General features: G+C 31.6%; 1 protein-coding gene across 1 annotated transcript in view; it reads right to left on the bottom strand.

The window, feature by feature from the left end:
• Eip75B (Ecdysone-induced protein 75B) overlaps positions 1 to 16,674 on the bottom strand; it is an 89,002-nt gene extending 72,328 nt beyond the window's left edge. Inside the window, exon 1 of the mRNA XM_076395605.1 lies at positions 16,262 to 16,674. Within this exon, the coding sequence (XP_076251720.1) occupies positions 16,262 to 16,409 (148 nt within the window). The 5' untranslated portion in view covers positions 16,410 to 16,674. The remainder of the gene's footprint in view (positions 1 to 16,261) is intronic.
• Between the last annotated feature and the right edge of the window lie 3,092 nt (positions 16,675 to 19,766).

The raw sequence follows: 19,766 nt of genomic DNA, 5'->3' as shown, positions 1-19,766 counted from the left end.
AAGTAAATATAGTAGTGCGCTGAATACCGAGAAGTGCATAATACCAATGATTCATGATGACATTAAAAAGTTGCATGACAACCCTTAAAAGACATTTCCTGTTGCATATCGAAAACAATCAACGATAAAATGCATTACGTTACAAAAACGAATAGCAACTCAAATTCTAAATATGGCGACGAGCGCAATCGTAACATAAGAACCAGCCGGTACGCCCCTGTAATTTCTGCAATGACGTAACTAATCGAGAGTGCGGCCCAGAAAACAAACGGTTCGCTGACCGTTTTGCGGGTCAAGATTCTTTTACATGTCTACGTAACATTCCTGCCATACAAAAACTGTTGCAGTATATTTCGGACTCGCTTATTGATTATTTTTGTTGACAAATTTATCTTAATGGATTTTCGATTCTCATGGTCGTTCACTTCACCACTTTAAAATATGGTGCCTTTATCTTTTTCATAACAATGTACGGATAAATCAATCACAATCTCGGTATCGACTTATCGATTTTTTATTGTAATTAGGTAATCCGAAACAGTCGAAGGTTAATATGGTAATTGGTGGTCCTTTTTACATCAAATTGGCCACATTGAAACGAAGTACAATAAGTACAAAGTAGATAATTTAGAGTGTTATAAATAAGACTTTATAAATCAAATGTAAATTATATCCAGAAAATAAAAATTAACGAAAGTAAATCTGTGTATATGCAATTCACGTACAATCAGATCGCACAAGCACTAATAACAATAAAGTAGTTTAAGTTTTCTACAGGACTAATTACTTATATCGAAACCTCCTTCAAATATATAATCATGGGTGAAAATCAAGCGAATCGCAAGGAGACTCCATTTTAATGTCAATATCAGAGTACTACAAATCTTGGGTAGCACCAAAATAGGACACACAAAACTCAACCCAATCAAACTGTTTGGTAATATTGTGCAGTATAGTTAGGTGCATTTAACTGAAAAACAAGTGTTAATACATAAGTATTATTATACCAGAAGCTATATATACCTATATTTAAGTTATTGTTACAACGATTACTACCTACATATTTTATTTTAAAACGTTTTTTGTGTGTTAAAAATCTAAGTATAATTATTTTTTACATTTTAATGAGTTCGTTATTTATTCTTTAAAGACGGTTCAATTCTTTTTGTAAAATATATTATTTTTCTCTTTTCAGTGTTAGACATTTACTTAATAAGTTACGCAGATATTCTATTAATGGATAGCCTAAGTAAAAGTACACCCCGTATGAGGAAAAAAGAGGAATAAAGAAACAATGATTGAAAATAAGAAAATCAGGCATTAGGGCCCGCTACCTAGTCTAGGTGATTTGAGAAATTTTGCTAACCAAACCAGAAAAAAGAAAGTTGCTGCTGTGTTGGGTATCGAACCCGCGACCTCCGCGTATGAGCTTAGAATTATAATGATTACACCATAGAAAAAGTTGCCTGCCATGTTTCTACGACTTCCCATATGATTTGGTTAGTGCTTAAAAAGCAAACTGAATGGCTTTTACACTGAACTACTTCCAATTTTTCATCACATCAGTTTAGCAATAACATTATACCCAAACATCTGATTATTTTAAATAAAAAATATGTGAAAACATTATACGTGCCTTTGAAATTTGAGGTTTTCCCACAATTTTCCCCCTTCCTTCATCTGATTCTAACTTCGTTCCAATAGGACCACCTCGGAAGTGTACTCTTTCGAGTAAGCAAAGAATTTTGAAAATTGGCCCCACATTGACGGAGACATTGACGAACATACAGTAAAAAAATTATACAGCCGAACATAGAACCTCCTCATTTTTCGAAGTCGTTTAAAAATTGATTAATTGTATCCAATGCGAACTTCTTCCAATACGGAATTGGTCTTTTGATTTATCTCAAAAGATGAGAAAATCGAGCAGATAGCGATGGGCAACAGTTTTATTAATTTATTGTAATATAAGAAATTAGAATAATTGATGTTAAATAACACACTATTTTTTTGATGTACTCCGTTCCAACACGCGATATAATTAATAACATATCTTCGATATTATATTTAAGATAGTACTATTAAAACCTGAAAATATGTTAAACTATAATAAGAAAATTTTTAAAAAGCATATCTCAATATTAGATTGTTCGCTCAGTCGGAGAATGACTAATAAAAAGAACGAGGAACACCATTATGTCGAGAATGTTTCCTATATCAAATACTGCAGCATACATCCCACGCGAAACTGAAAAGCGAGCGAGTAGGTAACTGACATGGAACGTTTAGAGCAAAAGAACCATCAAAGGTTCTATGAACTCTCAGCGTCAGAGGTTAAAAGGATTCGTGACCCGCTCTATATCCGTTGAAAGAAAATGTTTTTGTAAAGCTTTTGTGACCATTCCGAATTCCTCCGCTTAGAATGGAAAGACGTTTTGTTCGACATGAAGCCATAGAAAAGCGTTCTCGAGCGATAGAACAAAAAAATGTCTAAAACAAATGTTGATTCGTGATATTTTTCTCATTTGAAATATGGTTTTAAAATATTTGTTGTAATATTTCAACACAAGAATATTTTAATATGATAATATGACTGTTCATTTAAGCCATTTTCAGCGGTAAATGAGAACCAGCTATTCTAAACGAAATTTTCACCGCAATTTACAATAATCTAAATACCTTTTTCAAAACTTATAATTGTATAATAGTTACCTGTAGGTACTATAATAATGAATAGCGTTAATTTTTGTTTGTAAATGAAATTATTCAAATTATATTCAGCCTCAAATTTTAATGTGTCAATGCAGGTGCTGCTTACTTATTTAATAAAAAAGTAATAATAAATAACATATTTACTAGTTATGAACATTCGTACTGCTAAAAAATGCTCAAAAAAACCCTGAGTAAATTAGCTAAACTAAAATTAAACGTTAAAAATAAAATAGAGGCGAAACGCTTGGTATAGAACTGAAAAAATATATACCGACTACGAAATAATAAAACTAAAATTAAACGTTAAAAACAAAATAGAGGCGAAACGCAAGGTATAGAACCGAAAATATATATATCGTCTACGAAATACGCTGCAAAACCGCAAACTAGTGACAATTACAAATAACAAACAAATTTAGTAATCCAGAGTTGCCAGAATGAATTACCGAAAATAATTTTCCACGCTTATGGTACATTAAAAACAGTGCTCTTTATCAAAATATCCAGATGGACAGACTTTAAAATTTAATCCCCATGTGGATGTTTGCCATATAATATTCGAGTTGTACTGATTTCCTTTCAGACAATTTGTAGTTGCTGTTAATGTATAGATAATATTAACATAAATAAAAGAAACACCAAAAAGTACTAGAATCTGCTGAAAATTAAAAAGAAAATAGAGTTTTAATATATGAAACTCAGAATCAACAACTATAATAATATTTCAAAAAGAATCAAATTTAAAAAATTAAGTGAAAATTGCGTTTGAATGATTTAGAAAGTGAATTAACGTGGTATATTTTATTTATCTATTTGTTGTTGATAGGTCTTTAGCAATTGGCACTACCTTCAATACTCCATAGGTTTAATTATCCTAAAACTATTATTTGCAAGGAACATTTACTTCTTATTAAAATTAGTATTCTTTTAACCAAATTATTTAACCAATAATTAGATGCACATTCACAATAAAACAAAGAAGAGGTAAATATATAATTGGATGTCCAATAATATGACAATAATCTGGAGATACCAGAATAAAGTACTGAAGAATATTGCCAAAATGTTTTGGTACATCATCGAAGTCTTCAAATAGACAGAAATTTAATCACCATATAAATTTTGAAGCAAATTAGCCTGAGAGTTGTACTGGTGATCAGGACTTACTTCATTTTCGCTACCTAGGTATGCGTGATCAAATCATTAATTCCTTGACCAAATCATTAGAAACAGCTGCTTTGAATTATTATTAAAATTATAAATAAAAGAGTTTCCATATATGAAGTTCAGTTCAATCAGCAATATAATAATATTTCAAATAAAATATTTCAATTGAATTAAAATAATAAAATTAAAATATCACTGAAATAATTTGGAAAATAAATAAATTATTATTTTTATTTGCTTTGTCTCTTTATTGTTGATAAATCTTAAGTGGTTATTTCATTAAAATCTTCTTAGAAGTACTTGGTACTACCTTCAACACTCATTAAATTAAATTCAGCTCAAACTATTATTTGCAAGGAAATATTTACTTCTTATTAAAAATCGGTATTTCTATAACCACATTATCTAACTAATAATTAAACGCACAATAGCAATAAAACAAAGGCAAAATTACTCTTATTTTATTATATTTATTAGAAACAGCCGATGCGAAATATTAATATGAGCAAAGAAAAATACCAAAAAGTACTGCAATGTGTCGAAAATTATAAAAACAGTTTCAATATATGAAGATCAGAACTATAATAAACTATAATAATATTTCAAATTAAATAACTGAAATTAAAATGAAATGAAGCATCGAAATCATTATGGAAAATAAATTAATGTATTGGTATATTCTTATTTACTTTGACTATTTATTGTTGATAAGTCTTTATGACTCGAAATTAAATTCGCCTAAAACTGTTATTAGGAAGTCAATCTATTTTAATAAAAATTATTCTTGCATTTTACGCATTAAATATTGATAGTATAGCGACAGTAAGTCTCTATTTCAACGGATAAGAGCGGAAATATACAAGTCTCAATTCTAGTATGAGCATCACGTCCCGAAAAAGCGACCACGTATCAAATCGATGCAACAGTTGCATGACGGAAACATTTTCTGAGGCTACTAAAATACCATCACGTGGTCAATGACGTTTCGTGTGAGTTAATAATACGGGGAAACGTGTGCCCACGTGGAAAATTTATTAAGTCCTACCGCAACGCGTTCTAGCTTGACGTAACCCGACCGGCCGACGAAATAACTTACTTGTCCGTTTAGGATTCGAAACTACGGCAACTATTTACCTGAAACAAAACAAAGAAACATTAGTATTTATCGTTTATGATATTGATAATAAAATATCTATAAATAAAAAAAGATAACAGTAAGGTGTCGGCGAGTAACAGTGGCTATATAATGCCGGAAGAAATATGCAGCGAGCCTGACCTGGCCCAACCAAGTGCATTATACGCTGGTAACCTGCGCAATACGTCACACTCTAAGTGGTTTGAAAGCAGTCAACTGACGAATTCTATAAACTGCATTTTTATAATGCCTGTAGCAACAAAAATAACTGTAAATATTACAGTTTCGCGATGGATTTTTTATGCTGCGGTTGCGTCTAATAAATTTGAGATAACCATCTAGTTCTTCAAAAGTAAAATACACGTTCTCATTAGCAAATCTTAAATATATATAGTACAGGATTTTTTATTAAAAATAACTATATCAGAAAATCTAATCAATTCTTGTATATTAATCTTATTGTTTAAGTCCTATTCTTTAATGCGTATAGACTTCTTATCAGCATCTTTAAATTCTATTATGAAATAATATAATATATTGCAAAGTTATTTAATTCGTACCTATTTTTTTAATTGTCTATAAAATTGAAGGTGTTATGTAGATAATGATCAGAAAGAAAGTTAGTTTTCCAGTAGAACACTTCTAATTTAACTACGCCATGGAACTTTATCATAATGGATATATCATAATCATAAAAAAATTATGTATCAAAAAACGATCAAAACTTCTCATATTTTAAACTTTAAAATATAAATAACTTTGTATTATAAAATTAATATCCGAATTCTCTACTGATATTTAACACTATTATTTATATTTACAACTGATCTTAAAATACTATGTTATATAAATATAATTTATGTATCAGAATAAAGAAACGATTACATTCGATTTATTTTATTTTTCATTCATTGCTTCATTTTTCCTTTAATTAATAAATAAAAGTAAGGATTTCTAGAAATGTTGCTAGCATTTTAACCTAAATCTATTTGTTCTTGCTTCTAATTCAAAATACGTACACTAAAATAACATTAATTATTAATAATATCACGTACGACACTATTAATAAATAATCATTTACATATATTTAATATTACAATGAATATTAGTTTTAATGAAAATCTTATTTCATAGTAAAAAATATTTCATTATACATTCATTGACCAAACAGTATTAATAAATAATAATTATTTAGTAATATCGGAAAGTATATTATGATTTTATCAAAATAGATTTTATTTAACAGAAAAAAAATATAAAAAAATTTTCAAACCAGTAAAGTTCCAGTAAATAATAAATACGACAATATTTTTAACAATGTTATTACAATATTTTTAACTATATATAAAAGCATTAACAAAACATTACTTAATATTAATCAAACAATTAAATTATTAATTAATATTTTTTAACTAGAGATAAACATTTTAATTTTAAATATTAATTATGGTTTATCTATTTATATAATTTATATCTTTGAAATCATTATGATCAAAAAAAAAACAATTAGCAAACTAGAGAAATTAAAATATAACAGTGCCCATAAAGTAACCAGATTTCTTAAATTCTGCCTTTATTTTATCATTTCCTTCTTTTTTATTTTTATTTGAGAAATACTGATGTATTAATCTCATACCCGCCATGCTTATATTAATGCAAGTGCAACATAACAGTAGCAATAAATTAATTTGTAAGCAGTTCTTCAATCATCTCAGTTACCGTTTTCCACAAAATATTTCATAAGAAAAAAAAAAGAGCATTTACTTAAATGTCACGGACGATTTTCTTCATATATTACTAAACGTGCATCTAATTACGTTTCAATCTAAACCCAGCAGAATGCAAGGCAATACTCATTAAGAACCAAACCAATATTTGCTGCTGAAGTTTTGCATAAAAACCATTAACGATACAAAAGAACTCACGACAAGCTCTCTCGAACCCCTGACATACAAGAAAACAAAAAAATTTCAGCCATGACTTATTCGATTTCAAGTCAATTTTATTACCTAGCTTCCAGCGATAACAATGCGCAGTGTATAGTTGTTAGCTAATCGTATTAAAACGCTATTGATGCTGATGTTATGATGGTATAGTATGATTGATAGGATACCTGTTTATTACGTCGAAATATTTTCATTGACTGGTTTACTTGACATATATCGATATTGATTAACGATATTGATGAAATCCGTAATTTTTTTCGGTATTAGTGTGGTTTAGTCAGTCACGTTTGTGTCGATATTAACCCATTTTAGAACTGAAGGTTATTAAGTGCATATTCTACATTACTACTTTAAATGACGTAAATTACTTAATTAGTAGATGCGTTTACATTAGCCAATGCAGCTCTCAACCTAAATATTTCACATTATGTTGCAAATCGTGTTCTGCAAGATCACATATACAAATCATAATTATTATATGATACTTTATATTAATGATAGTTTCGCTGCACATAAGAAGGAATGTTGTGAATAATTTTATTTCAATTAAACTAAATTTTATAATTTCATTGATTGTCTAATTTAAGATTTTCTAGGTGTTCATAATATTTCAATATAACGCCCAACATAGTTGCTATTCTATTCTATAAGAGCTATTCTTATTTAAATCTTAATTTCTTATTAGGGTTTCATTTGGTTTGAGCTTCAAAGACTTCATTGGGTTTTTTTTTCAGCTGATCACAGGTTTTTCTGGCAACTGTAATTAAATAACTACTTTTAAGCATCAACATTTGTTAATATTTATTTAGTTATAGCCACCGTAAGTTTTCTATTAGCTGTTTGCATGTATTTTGACCAGCGATCACTATTATTAAATATGTGAAGTGCAAACGTAAACAACTGTTAAGAAGCTTAAACTAAATGTATAATTTAAAATCTATGATTTTGGGCATTTCTCTCCGTATATTAAGAGATGTTCTATTAGTATTATTAAGTTATTCAGAACATATAGACGATAATCATGGAACGGTCAAAATTACACATTCAATATTCATTACTTTTGTGGTATGGTTTGGTTTGGTGCCAAATCTATTTCCGAATATTCCGTCATATACCAATTGTTGATTTTAGTACCAATGAGAAAGAATGGTCTGGATGACTAAACATGTTTGATGATAATTAATTAATAACATAGAGCAAACTCTTAAAGAACTTTCAAATAGCTTAGCAATTTGTGAATCAACAGTTTTCAAACGTTTATATACAATGGAAAATGAAATAGGGGGAAAAATTGATCTACTTCACGAATTTACTGAGAATTCCATTTGAAGCCGTACTCGCCCTACATAGCGCCTTCAAATTACCGTTTGTTTAGATCGATGCAGCATGGTTTGGCTGGCACATGGTCTTGAAATGTTGAAGATATATGAAAATGATTGGAATGCTGCCAAACCACCATTCTTGTTTTGACACGATATCACCACATCGCTAGAAAGACGGGAAAAAGTTATTGAAAATCATGGAAGCTATTTTGATTGATATGTTTTAGCATTTTTTTTCAACAAATGTCCATTTAAAGTAAAAACTGAAATATGATGAATGAACGACGCAAGCACTTAATATTTTAAATCATGTAAGTAACTGCTAGCTGTAAATTAACCCGAAATGAAACATTAAAGAAAACAAAAAATTTTACACTAGCATGATGTCAGAGCCTTAGTAACCACAGAATCATCATTAATAAATTATTTCTCTGATCCGGTCCAGCTAGTGCAACATTTGCTTTAATAAAAATTCGAAATTTACCAAATCAATAGAAGACTATTGCGAAAATATTAGAAAACAAAAAAACAATCACTGATGACTATTGTTTCAGCTTACGTCAGACTGCAGACGGATCAATACACACCTACACAAATTCTTATAGTAATTTGTTTAAATATTATTCTATCATAAATGCGACGATGACAATAAATTGTAGAAAAACAACTCGCTCGACAACATATGGGAATATAAATTAACCCAACCGAAAACCTACCAAATTTTATACCAAATATAACAATGCAGGTTTCGTTGAATATTAAATGATTCATCCATAAATGTTGTGGGTTAATTTTTTCGTTCGCCAATTGAATGTTAACCAAAGGCCATCGAATTGGAAAGGGCGGTCCAACCGGAGGTTAGTGGTTCATTCACCGATGGTGAGTCGAGGCCAAAGGATATGGGTCAGTTGCCTCGCGCGCTACAACTTATGCAACCTCCTTGACAGCCGCACGTACTCCGAACGGCAATAACCTTGCATCGAGATTGTTCACGTTTAGTTATAACCGACGCTAAATATCTCGTTGTATCGCTCTCGGTTCTCTTTGCCCTCCGCCTGTATCGTTTCTTTTAGTCAGGGTTGAATTGAACAATGACTTGCAGAAGAATTTCTAATAGAGCATAAAGCGGCGACCGCCCGAGATAATGTACGTTGTGAAACGGTATGCATGCAAATGTAAGGGCGTTAGAAAAATGAGAAGATTGCGCAGCCAATGCGGGGCCGAATTATGCACAATTTACTCGAACGTGTCGTAACTCAATGACAGGAATTGATTTACCACTCGTATTTAGCGGACCGTTTATTCATAAAACTATTTGTAATATAATGGCCTTTATCAATCAAGATAAACGAGTAGAAAATCTAGTTGATTTTGTCAATGTGCATATTTTATCATAACGGCAATATTCTTATTCTATTGTTGTTAATTCAATCCATAGACCTATATGTATCTAGCGTCATATCAAGTTCGCTACATCAACTTAAATGAAATGACTTCAAATTTCAAAAGCATCTTAAGTGCTTCCTGAACCACCAGGAAACTGACGTCTCAGCAGATATTCATATCTGACCTCTTCACAGATTCTCAACAAAAATCGAGGGATTCTGAGAATAAAGGAGCTGACCGACTTGTTGGGCTTTATAAAGCGTTTGTCTGTCCACCCTGTACCAGGCAAAGCCAAAACATCATATAATATAACATAACCAAAAATATAATAATAATAATAATTTGATATTATAATATTTAATTTTAAAGACATCCCTCAGCCTTCACCCACTAAAATAAATGAGTGCTACATTAAGAAGAACGAATTTGTGCTTTGTTTTCTTCTTGTTGTGCAAAGCGAATTATATTTTAGAAACGAGCATATTAATAAACTTAGATTACTACTTTAATTTTTTTGACCAAATGCAGACTAAAGGAAAGGCAATAGATATAAAAAACTATGCCTAAATGTCAAAAACTTAAAGCATTGTTGGAGACTGTGTTGTTAAATCGGATAGATCTAAAACAGAATCGCTTTCGAAAAGAATCAAAACGAAATTTCATCAAGTTGCAAATATATTTTATGACTATTTATACCTTAGGATACTCAAATTAATACATTCAAAAAATGAGTTATACACTATGAATACGTTATTAAGAGTTAAAAAATCGAAATATTATGGAATATAGGAGCAAAATAATAAAATAGAATATATCGAACTTATCGAACTTAAAGAACAACGTACTTAAAAATAAAAAGACTTTTTTCTTAACTTAACTTAACTAAACTTATTTGACTTTAGTGACACATTTTTTAATAGGTATTGAGTAATTTGAGTCGTATTTATGATTACTCACTCTGTCACATTCGGAAATACAACAATGACACATTTAGTTTCATTTATAAAAATTCCTCTTCCATGGCTGTGGTCGATAGCTATGGTTATATATTTGTTTTTTATATATATTTTAAAGTCTCCTTTTACCAACTATCTTTTTATCTGGACTGGGCCTAAAGTTTAACGTGGGCTCCGAACCACGGTCCTCAGCATTAAGCCTATGGTCTGGCAAGTGATCAACTTTAGAAATCATCCCAGAAGACATCCGTGCTTACCCAGCCTGGTTTCTGGCGTGACTGGGATCATTTTCCTTGTCGGATTTTACACTCTTGCCTAGAACATTCACAAATTTTATGTTTTCCATGCTCTTTTAATTTAACTTTCTCTTTGATATTTTCTTTAATTAACTTTAATCCATCAGATTAATTTTTTGCATATTAATATATTTTATTTCCACATAACCAAAAAGAAAACGATTTTAGGTAGGAAATCAAATTATAAATGATACTATTTCCTTAATAACACAATGACATATTTTCTAAAGAGACAGGAAGTGTAAATGTTCATTTTAAACACTTTCATATGGCATATAAATCATCTTGTTCCAAAAAAAGAGATCAACAACAATTTGTATAATACTGTGTCGCTTTCAGATCAAGCGGGTATTCCAATAGTGAAAGTAAAAGCAGGTAAAAGTTTTTATTCTCATCAGCACAAGTCAATGATCTAAAAATTGTTTGAATAAATAATTTCACTTCTTTCATTTGACGAAGAAAAATAAACAAATATACAATGGGAATTATATTAAATTAAAATATGTTTCGGCAAACATTCCTGCAGCCCAAAGAACATATAAAAAACTCGATTTATTCTAAGCATTATGTCAAAATCACTGATCCATATTTGTATCTAATTTTTACTTTCATTAACGATATTCGATTCGAAAACTTTCGATCACGTCATGGTGGCGCTTCTGTGTTCTAGTTTTTTTAAATACTTAGCTGCTACACAATTTAACTTTTTTTTATATCTATATCGATGAGATTATAATGTACAAGCTTTCATTTCATCTTGTCAACGTCACTATAAATATTTGTGTTGTTATATAAGCTGGTATTTATGTTGAAAAAATTATAATACATTTTTACACGTTGTTATCTATTTTAACGACAGTTTTTTTTTTAATTTTCAATCTAATTCCGGAGATCGTGTCATTAGCCGTCCTATCTCTCGGAGGATGGAAGGAATGATTTATCTGTTGATAATTAACCTCAAAAAGTCAACTGCAACAGGAGCCCGTGTACAAATTTAGAACAGTTTGTTTATTGAACTGTATTTATTTACGGTGTAGTTTGACTCTTGTAATAACATAACAAATATATTGTACAATTCTTGTCAAGGAAATAGTAAACTAAATAACCTAGATTCTTTATAAACAAATGTAAAATGTAAGCATTATATTAAGCAGTATATTGTTCAGGCCTTTTTATATTAGCTCGTTATACGAATATAATGTTTTTTGGTGCCTCGTTATAATTTAATTATTTGATAAAAACATTCTTAGTCGGTTAACCCCCCCCCCTCGATTTCAAATTTCAAAACTTCAGTCCAATGTCTATATAGTGGGACATAATATGTTATTTAATTTAAAGGTAGTTTAAGTAGTTTGGGAATTTGGTTTAAATATGGTTTCGTGTACAATTACTATTACTTCTCTAAATGTTTTTATGTTTATGAGCCTTACTATAGAATTTTAATTTCATGCTCCTTCGTGTGATGGCTTCAATGTCAAAGCGCTCCAGATGATTTACATCACAATAGCTTTCTACCATTCTTCGTGTCTTCTTGTCCGTATAGAAATTGAAGATATCAAGTCGTAGACTTCCACCGATGCTGTATGATTCTTTCAACTGTGAATAATACTTATGGGCACCATAGTTATTTTGATGATTTTTGTGACCATTCTATCTTTCAGATATTTAATAATATGATAATATCCGAACATAAAAAATGCTTTTATGTTTACTATGTCACTAATAATGCTCAACTGAAGAAGTTTTGGACTTGGATTCCTTGATTTTGGAACGCCTTCTCTTTATGAAACTTGACGAGAATTCATTTCAAAAGGTACTGAATAATGAATAAAAAGTATGAAAAAATATTCGGACACTTATTAAACACCCTATATGTATACACGTGTGTCAGGGTCATTAGTGACGTTTGTTTTTTCAACCCCACGTAATAATAAATCCCGCTCGAACATTAAACCCGGAACTACCCTCCACCATATCAGCATTAATCAAGGCGCAAAATCTGACTTCGTTCGCTTAACAGTGCCCCACGCAAAAAATTAGGCAACCCTCGTTACGCTGGGCCATTCACCTTGAGCCTAAATCGCCTTATCTAGCCTCGTGGCGGGCTCGCGCGCTGCCGATATTAGTCCGCCGCATATCTGTTCTCTTTTAAAGCGCAAAATTCAGGTCAAGCGGATCCGCGCGCGAGGCTAGTTCGTTGACTCGGCCTGTGGCTTTATATTTGTCGGGGTCGGAAAACGTAGCCTCGAACCGGGCTCGTATGGCGAATGCCTTAACAATCGAGGTCACCGAGGACCCGGTTGAGAGACTAGGACAATGCCTCCTCCGATTTTGAGGTCGCAGCGCCTACTATAAACTGTAACTGGTAAGGATTGACGCGACTGACGTTTTACTGTCTTTGTTGGGTACGTGGAATTAACATAAGAGCGTCTTTGGGAGCGTTTCGTAAACGAGGTTGTTATTTTTATAAAACCAATGTCAGTTTATCTGAGACGCGCGTTATTTCCCCGCTTGTTTCTCTATCGTAATCTATATTTATATGGCAATCCGTATTGCTTAGTAGTTTTCCGTTCATTTAGAGGATTCTTTTATTAGAACAAAATGATATAATTTGAAAGAAGGTAATTTCATGTATTTTTTACGTATTCGGACAAGGTCAGTCATATTAGTAAATATAATTTGGTGGTTGGTGCTAAACAACTCCAATTCATGCTAATTAAATTGATTTGATGCAAAAGTAACTTTCGAATAGAATTATTATCGCCTGACACATCCTTCAATTGAATACGTAAAATATATATTAATAAATAAAATTGACAAGCGACAGGTAGCAATTAACAAATCGAATCTATTATGGTGTAGTTCGTGCAAACACCTGCCTAAAGAGATAGAGAATAGTGAAATCAAAATGATATGTATTCATCGCTTTCATGTGTTGCCAATAACAAAATCAAAAAAAAACATTCAAAATAAAATGACATCATCGCCAATAATACGCGACAATAAACGTAGTAATGAACTTGCGGTGAAAGTAAATCTACCAAAAATTCCTGACGTACCAAACAAAAGCGAAGTTAACTGTACCCCAGATGGAAATAAAAATCGAAACGTTCGGTACAACGGAAGAAAGTGAAACCATCATGACGTCTTCCTTATCAAGAACCAGCACCAACACCTCTCGCTCGTCTTCCGTCATACCTGGACTTTCTCTCTCGGTTATTCTTCTCTCGAGCACACATGGAGAAAGAGTTGGCGTAACAAATATTGGCCATGCTATTTTGTGGCTATCGCATACATGAGGCAAGATCGGACTCTACGTGCTCTTAAAAAGTTTCGGTGTTGCAAAAAAATTCGTAGCAAGCACGAAAAAAGCAGGTAACCTATTTAGCGAATTTCGTGTCGATGAACTTCAGCTCCACTTGGAGGTCATTGTGAAATGCGGTGGGATGGAAGGGCGCCTCGTGATTGGCTGTTTATGAGGTCATGTGTAGTGAACGCAATCGCTGTTGTCAGATTTCGAAACGATAAATAATATAATTCTTACTAAGATTTTGTTATCTATATATAATCATATAAATATAAATATAACGGTTAAAAAGATCCCGGCCTGTCTGTAAATAACATGCCTGTAATTAAAATAATACAAAATATTTAGACAAACGTCAAAATTTCCTGTGTTTTTCAAGTGATATGTTGGCTTAAAAAATATTTAAGAACATTTTCTTAAAAATTAATTTAAAAACTATGATGATATTTTTCTGTAATAAAACTACCATAAGTTGAAGTAACCAGAAAACTACTGAAATATGTACTTTATCTCACTTATTTATCCTTAACTAAAAAACAAACGTGTTAATGACGGTGGTGTCCTATATGTCGGTTATTCATCAAATTAAAACAAATAAAAAATCTCGACTAAAATAAAATTATTGCTCATCATCAAAATATCGCAACAAGTTGGATTGAAAATTATTGGACCAATAAAAAACTAGAAAAAAACTGAAAAATCATAACAAGTGAAAACCCTCGTTTTAAATGTTATTTCATAATTTTTTAAAAATCCTAAAGAGAAAATATTCAAAAATATCATTGTATAAAATTTCAGAATCAACAGGGTATGTTGTAACCCAAACGGCATAAAATTACGGAACGGAGAACCCAAAATCTATCGGCGTGAAAACCTACCACAATAATCCGAACATATCACAAAGGACTGTTAATTGCGCGAAGATCTGGCAACGTCGCGTAACACTCAACCTCCAACTTTAATTTCATCTTGCCCCACATTCGTTAGGACGGCAAACTGAGGTGAACGCACTAGCCTCTACCGAGGCCTGGCTCGACCTCGATACTTCAGTAAGCGAGCAGGACTCGGTAGCTGAGAGAGACGATGAAAATCCGACATCTCGACGCGAGGCTAAGCGCATTCGATGGGATTAGCAAACGTAGGCCTATATACATATAATCGGCCGGAGTATTTAACATTAATAAAAATGTTTACTTACAGTTATTTGGCAAAAGATAATTCTATAACCTATAACATTAATTTATCGAATAATTGTTCATTATATCTATTATCTGTAATATTGTTGTTATCTTTTCATTCATACATATTTGTCTCATTACCAATTCGATTCAGGTATTTCGGAATTAAAATATTTTTTATCGGATACATATATATATTTTTATCATCATACGAGTCATTACGATTTAATATTTGTCCCACATTTCTGAACCCGATCAACAATTTTCAATTGTGACATCATCGGGATTTTTCTTGCAACATTCCGGCCTTGATACGCGTAACGGGCGCGCGCCTTTTGCTAAAATTAAAATACACACACACACGCGGGAGTTATTTCAACCTAACAAAAGCGCGAGTGAGAAAACAAACGACAAGGATCGGGACATAGATCGGACAGAGACGGAGAATGTCCGTTGAAGGCCGAGAGTCAATGAACTAGTCTCGGGATCGGGCGCCTTTGGCCCAGATACCTCTTGTCGGCTTTAAAAGTGAAAACGTTTAACCTGCTGGTGGCGCCTTGCTTGGGAGGCTATAATCTGTTAAAGCGATAGTTTAAGGGTTGTTTTGAAGCGGTTTCGATGAGATGGTTGGTTTGTATTGGAATGTTGTTGTTTGTTATATACGTAGAGAAAATATGTTATATAATTTGGAAGATAAATTGAATATTTAGTACATGGATTTATATTTGAATGATTTATTTATTTTAAAATACTTTCGAAATGATTGTGGAGTGTATTAAGGTTTATTCATTATAAGTTAATTGAAAAGCTGTTCCAAAATTTACTAATTATTAAATTAAGAGAGCCAAAAACTTACCTTCTAAGACTCTTCCCAATAAATTCTCATCTTGCTCCTGAGGATCTGGTAAGTGGTGACTAATCACCACCTCCCCCTCCACTTCCATATCATCAACCACCGGCTGTACCCTGGCGCAGGCCGTTTCTTTGAAATCGTTGACGGTCATTTTTCAACCCTCTTTCCCTAATTCGGTCCGCTTATCCAAACTAAAACCTATCGATAATTGTCGTTCTTAAACACATTCAAGCACGATCACGTTTTGTCGGTGACAGAAAGGCGTTTTATTTTTGTTTGATGGGCCTTTTTTTGGTTAAAAAACAGTCGCTCGCACCGTGCGCTGTCGCAGGCGACTTGACGTAGCGACGGCGTGCGAGAGTGAATCGGCGCGATGGTTTGGCTCGCGCGGCCACTCCATGACCCACTAACTCATATACACGGCCGGGTCGACGAACCGTCCCAATGTCTTCTTCATGGGTGATGCTGGGTTGCGCGATGGGGCAAAGAAAAGCTTTCGGTTTCAATCAGAAATCGGTCTTTGATACGTAATCGATTCGGCTCACTCTGGGACATTAGGACGTTTCTTTTTTATTTTGGTCGGATAAAATTGTATTAGCGTAGGTCAGAAGTATTTATTACAGGAAATGGGTATTTAGGCATATATAAATAGGGAATTAAAAAATTCAATTACCATTGTTGATAAAATTATTTTTAATTTGTAAGTAAAGGTATTTTTTAAAATTACTACTGATTATTTATTATTTTGTTATTCAATTTTTGCTTAAAATAATGTTATGTTCTGATTCATCAGCTACGTATATTTTAAATAAAGAGATATTTTTGTACTGGACCATTTTTAGCTATATCACAATTTTTACCTTGATATAATTTATTAGTATCGATCATAATCATGATATTTTAGTAATTATTGTAGTCGAAATAATCGTTTCAGGTTAATTAATAGGGTATTCAAATAAAAACGTCCAGGATGCCAAATGTAATCTCATCTTAACATAATTATAATTTGCGATAAGTAGCCAGTATCTTATAACCTGGTAATTTCGTTTGCCATTCTAAAATAACTAGAAATATATGAACTTCGATATAATATATATAAAAAAATATTAATATATCCATATATAGACCAACAGAAAATGTCGATACTTATTTTTAACAATATTCCTTCCAAAACATTAAATTTTCTAATCGAACTTTTTCCGCTCCCGTCCTACTTTTCCACGTACAATTCATTTGATGGCCGTGAAGGAGAAATCTCAAAACAAAATCTCTCTTTCTCTAAAAAAAATTTTTAAAATAATTTCGAAAAATATTGATATATTTTTCAAAACATTTTGATCGTTAGTATCGTTATACTTCATACAACATGATTTATTCGAATAATACTCAGTATATTTTTCAAGATTCATATTAAATTGATTAAAGGATTCATTTTAATGCATTGGATATATGCAATATTACTACAGGTTAAAAATTACCTAAAAAATGGTAGAGAAAAAAAATTTCTGTAGATATTTCCTAAAATCTTATGAAAAAGTTAGAAAAGGAATTTTAGAAATAAATGATCGAAATGTGATCTGCAGAGTTTGCTGCTAAAAAGTTTATAAAACTGGCAATATTTAACAATATTTTCCAATATTTATTTATAATTCAGGTTCAAATAATAACAAATTTCCTAAACATTAATTTTTTTTTGATATAATTTAAAACCTCCTTTTTCGGCCTCGGTATTAAGCCTATCGACTGGCCAGTGACGAACTTAGAGACGATCCCAGAAGACATCCAATCTTATCCAGCCTGGTTACTAGCGTGACTAGGATGGTTACTCCTTATCGGATTTTCCACTACTTCCTATAAAGTCATTTACAATTGTAATCATAAATATAAAGTACATCCATGCCCAAAGAAGATTTCAATCCTCGACTACCCCAACAGTAGGAAGACTGTTGCTTTGACCACTGCATCAACTAAACCGGCATTTTCAGGTATTAATATTTTCCTACAATTTTTAGTTATTACTAGTTATCACATTATTTTCACCTACATATATTAAAAACAATTCTATTATTTTGAAAATTCTTTTGGTACTTCTGATTTTTGTAGAATAAAAAAAGAATATATGTATCAAATCATCATTTTTTAAAAATGTTTAAAACATACTACTAATTAGTTGTACAGCTAGTTATTAACCACAAATATCTAATAATTTTGCATATTGTTTTTATGAAAATCTAAGATCTAATTTGCTCACTCGATTTGCTATAAAACCTAAAGTTAATTTAGATTTGAAGAATGTGTTCCCACTAGTTTTAGTTCAAAGGGTGTTCACTTTAAAGTCCAAGTAAGTCCACTGCTGTAGATCAGTTGAAGTACTTCCACTTTTTTGTGACCACGCAATCTTTGTTGACGCTTTTTCACAAAGCTTTCTTAAAAAAGTCTTCGCTAATCGTTGGTACCCTTAGATCTTTGTGGATGTCCTCATTTCTAATGTACCATGGAGCGTTAACAATTCTGTCGAAAACTTTGTTTTGTTAAATTTGGATCAGGCTAACATTAGCCATCTTCGTGCAACCACACAATAACAAACTATAACACAATAACTACACTAACGTACCATAATAATTCTGATATAAATAGGTAAGCACATGTTAAACATGTTCAAAATTGTTTAGTTAAGTTTAGTTTTACTAATAGGGTACTAATATTTGAAGTAAAACCCTAAAAACCCTTACAAATCCTGACTATAAAGAAATTGACAAAAGAATGCTAAAAACATTTGGGTCACTAACCTGTCTAAAAGTATATTTTCTTCATTCTCATATTGACTACTTTCCAGAAAAATTAGGATATACAATTTGATGGTAAAATACTTCATCAGGATATTAAAGAGAGGAAGAAAAGATACCGAGGAGTCTCAGTGACATCAAGCTACTTTTGGACGCTTCAGAAAGAATTTCCAGATATTTATCAGAAGGGAAAATGTACAAATTAGGAAAAAGAAAATATTCTATAATATGCTAGCGAACGTATATGACGTACGATAAAAAATATGTATCGTTAAGAATTTGTAAATAAAATAATATTTTTGAAGTTTATTCTCTTTTATTTTTAACAGATTTAAAAAAAGGTGGAGGTTCTATGTTCGGCTGTATATTTATTTTTTCAATGTATGTTCGCCGATTTCACCATCAATTATGGACCAATTTTCAAAATTCTTTTTTTATTCGAAAGAGTACACTTCCGAGGTGGTCCCATTGGAACGAAGTTAGAATCTGATAGGGGTAGGGGGGTAAATCGAGGGGAAACAAAACAGTTTGAAGTCGGTGACGAGCCTAAACAATACGAAAATAATAATATAAATTGTGTGACATATACACAAAATTAAATTACGAACAAAACGAGATTTGTTGCTCGGCACTGACTTCAAAGTGATCAGTTGGTAGTAGTTAATTGTAAATAGAGAAATATTTTTAGGTAGGTATTAAGCTGAATTGTGTGTATATAGTAG

Source organism: Rhynchophorus ferrugineus, unplaced genomic scaffold, assembly GCF_030347505.1.
Source record: "Rhynchophorus ferrugineus isolate W39M unplaced genomic scaffold, kcgeb_rfMv2 rfM2, whole genome shotgun sequence".
Taxonomy (NCBI): domain Eukaryota; kingdom Metazoa; phylum Arthropoda; class Insecta; order Coleoptera; family Curculionidae; genus Rhynchophorus; species Rhynchophorus ferrugineus.
The sequence above is the reverse complement of the archived record's forward strand: the minus strand, read 5'-3'. Positions and strand labels throughout refer to the sequence as shown.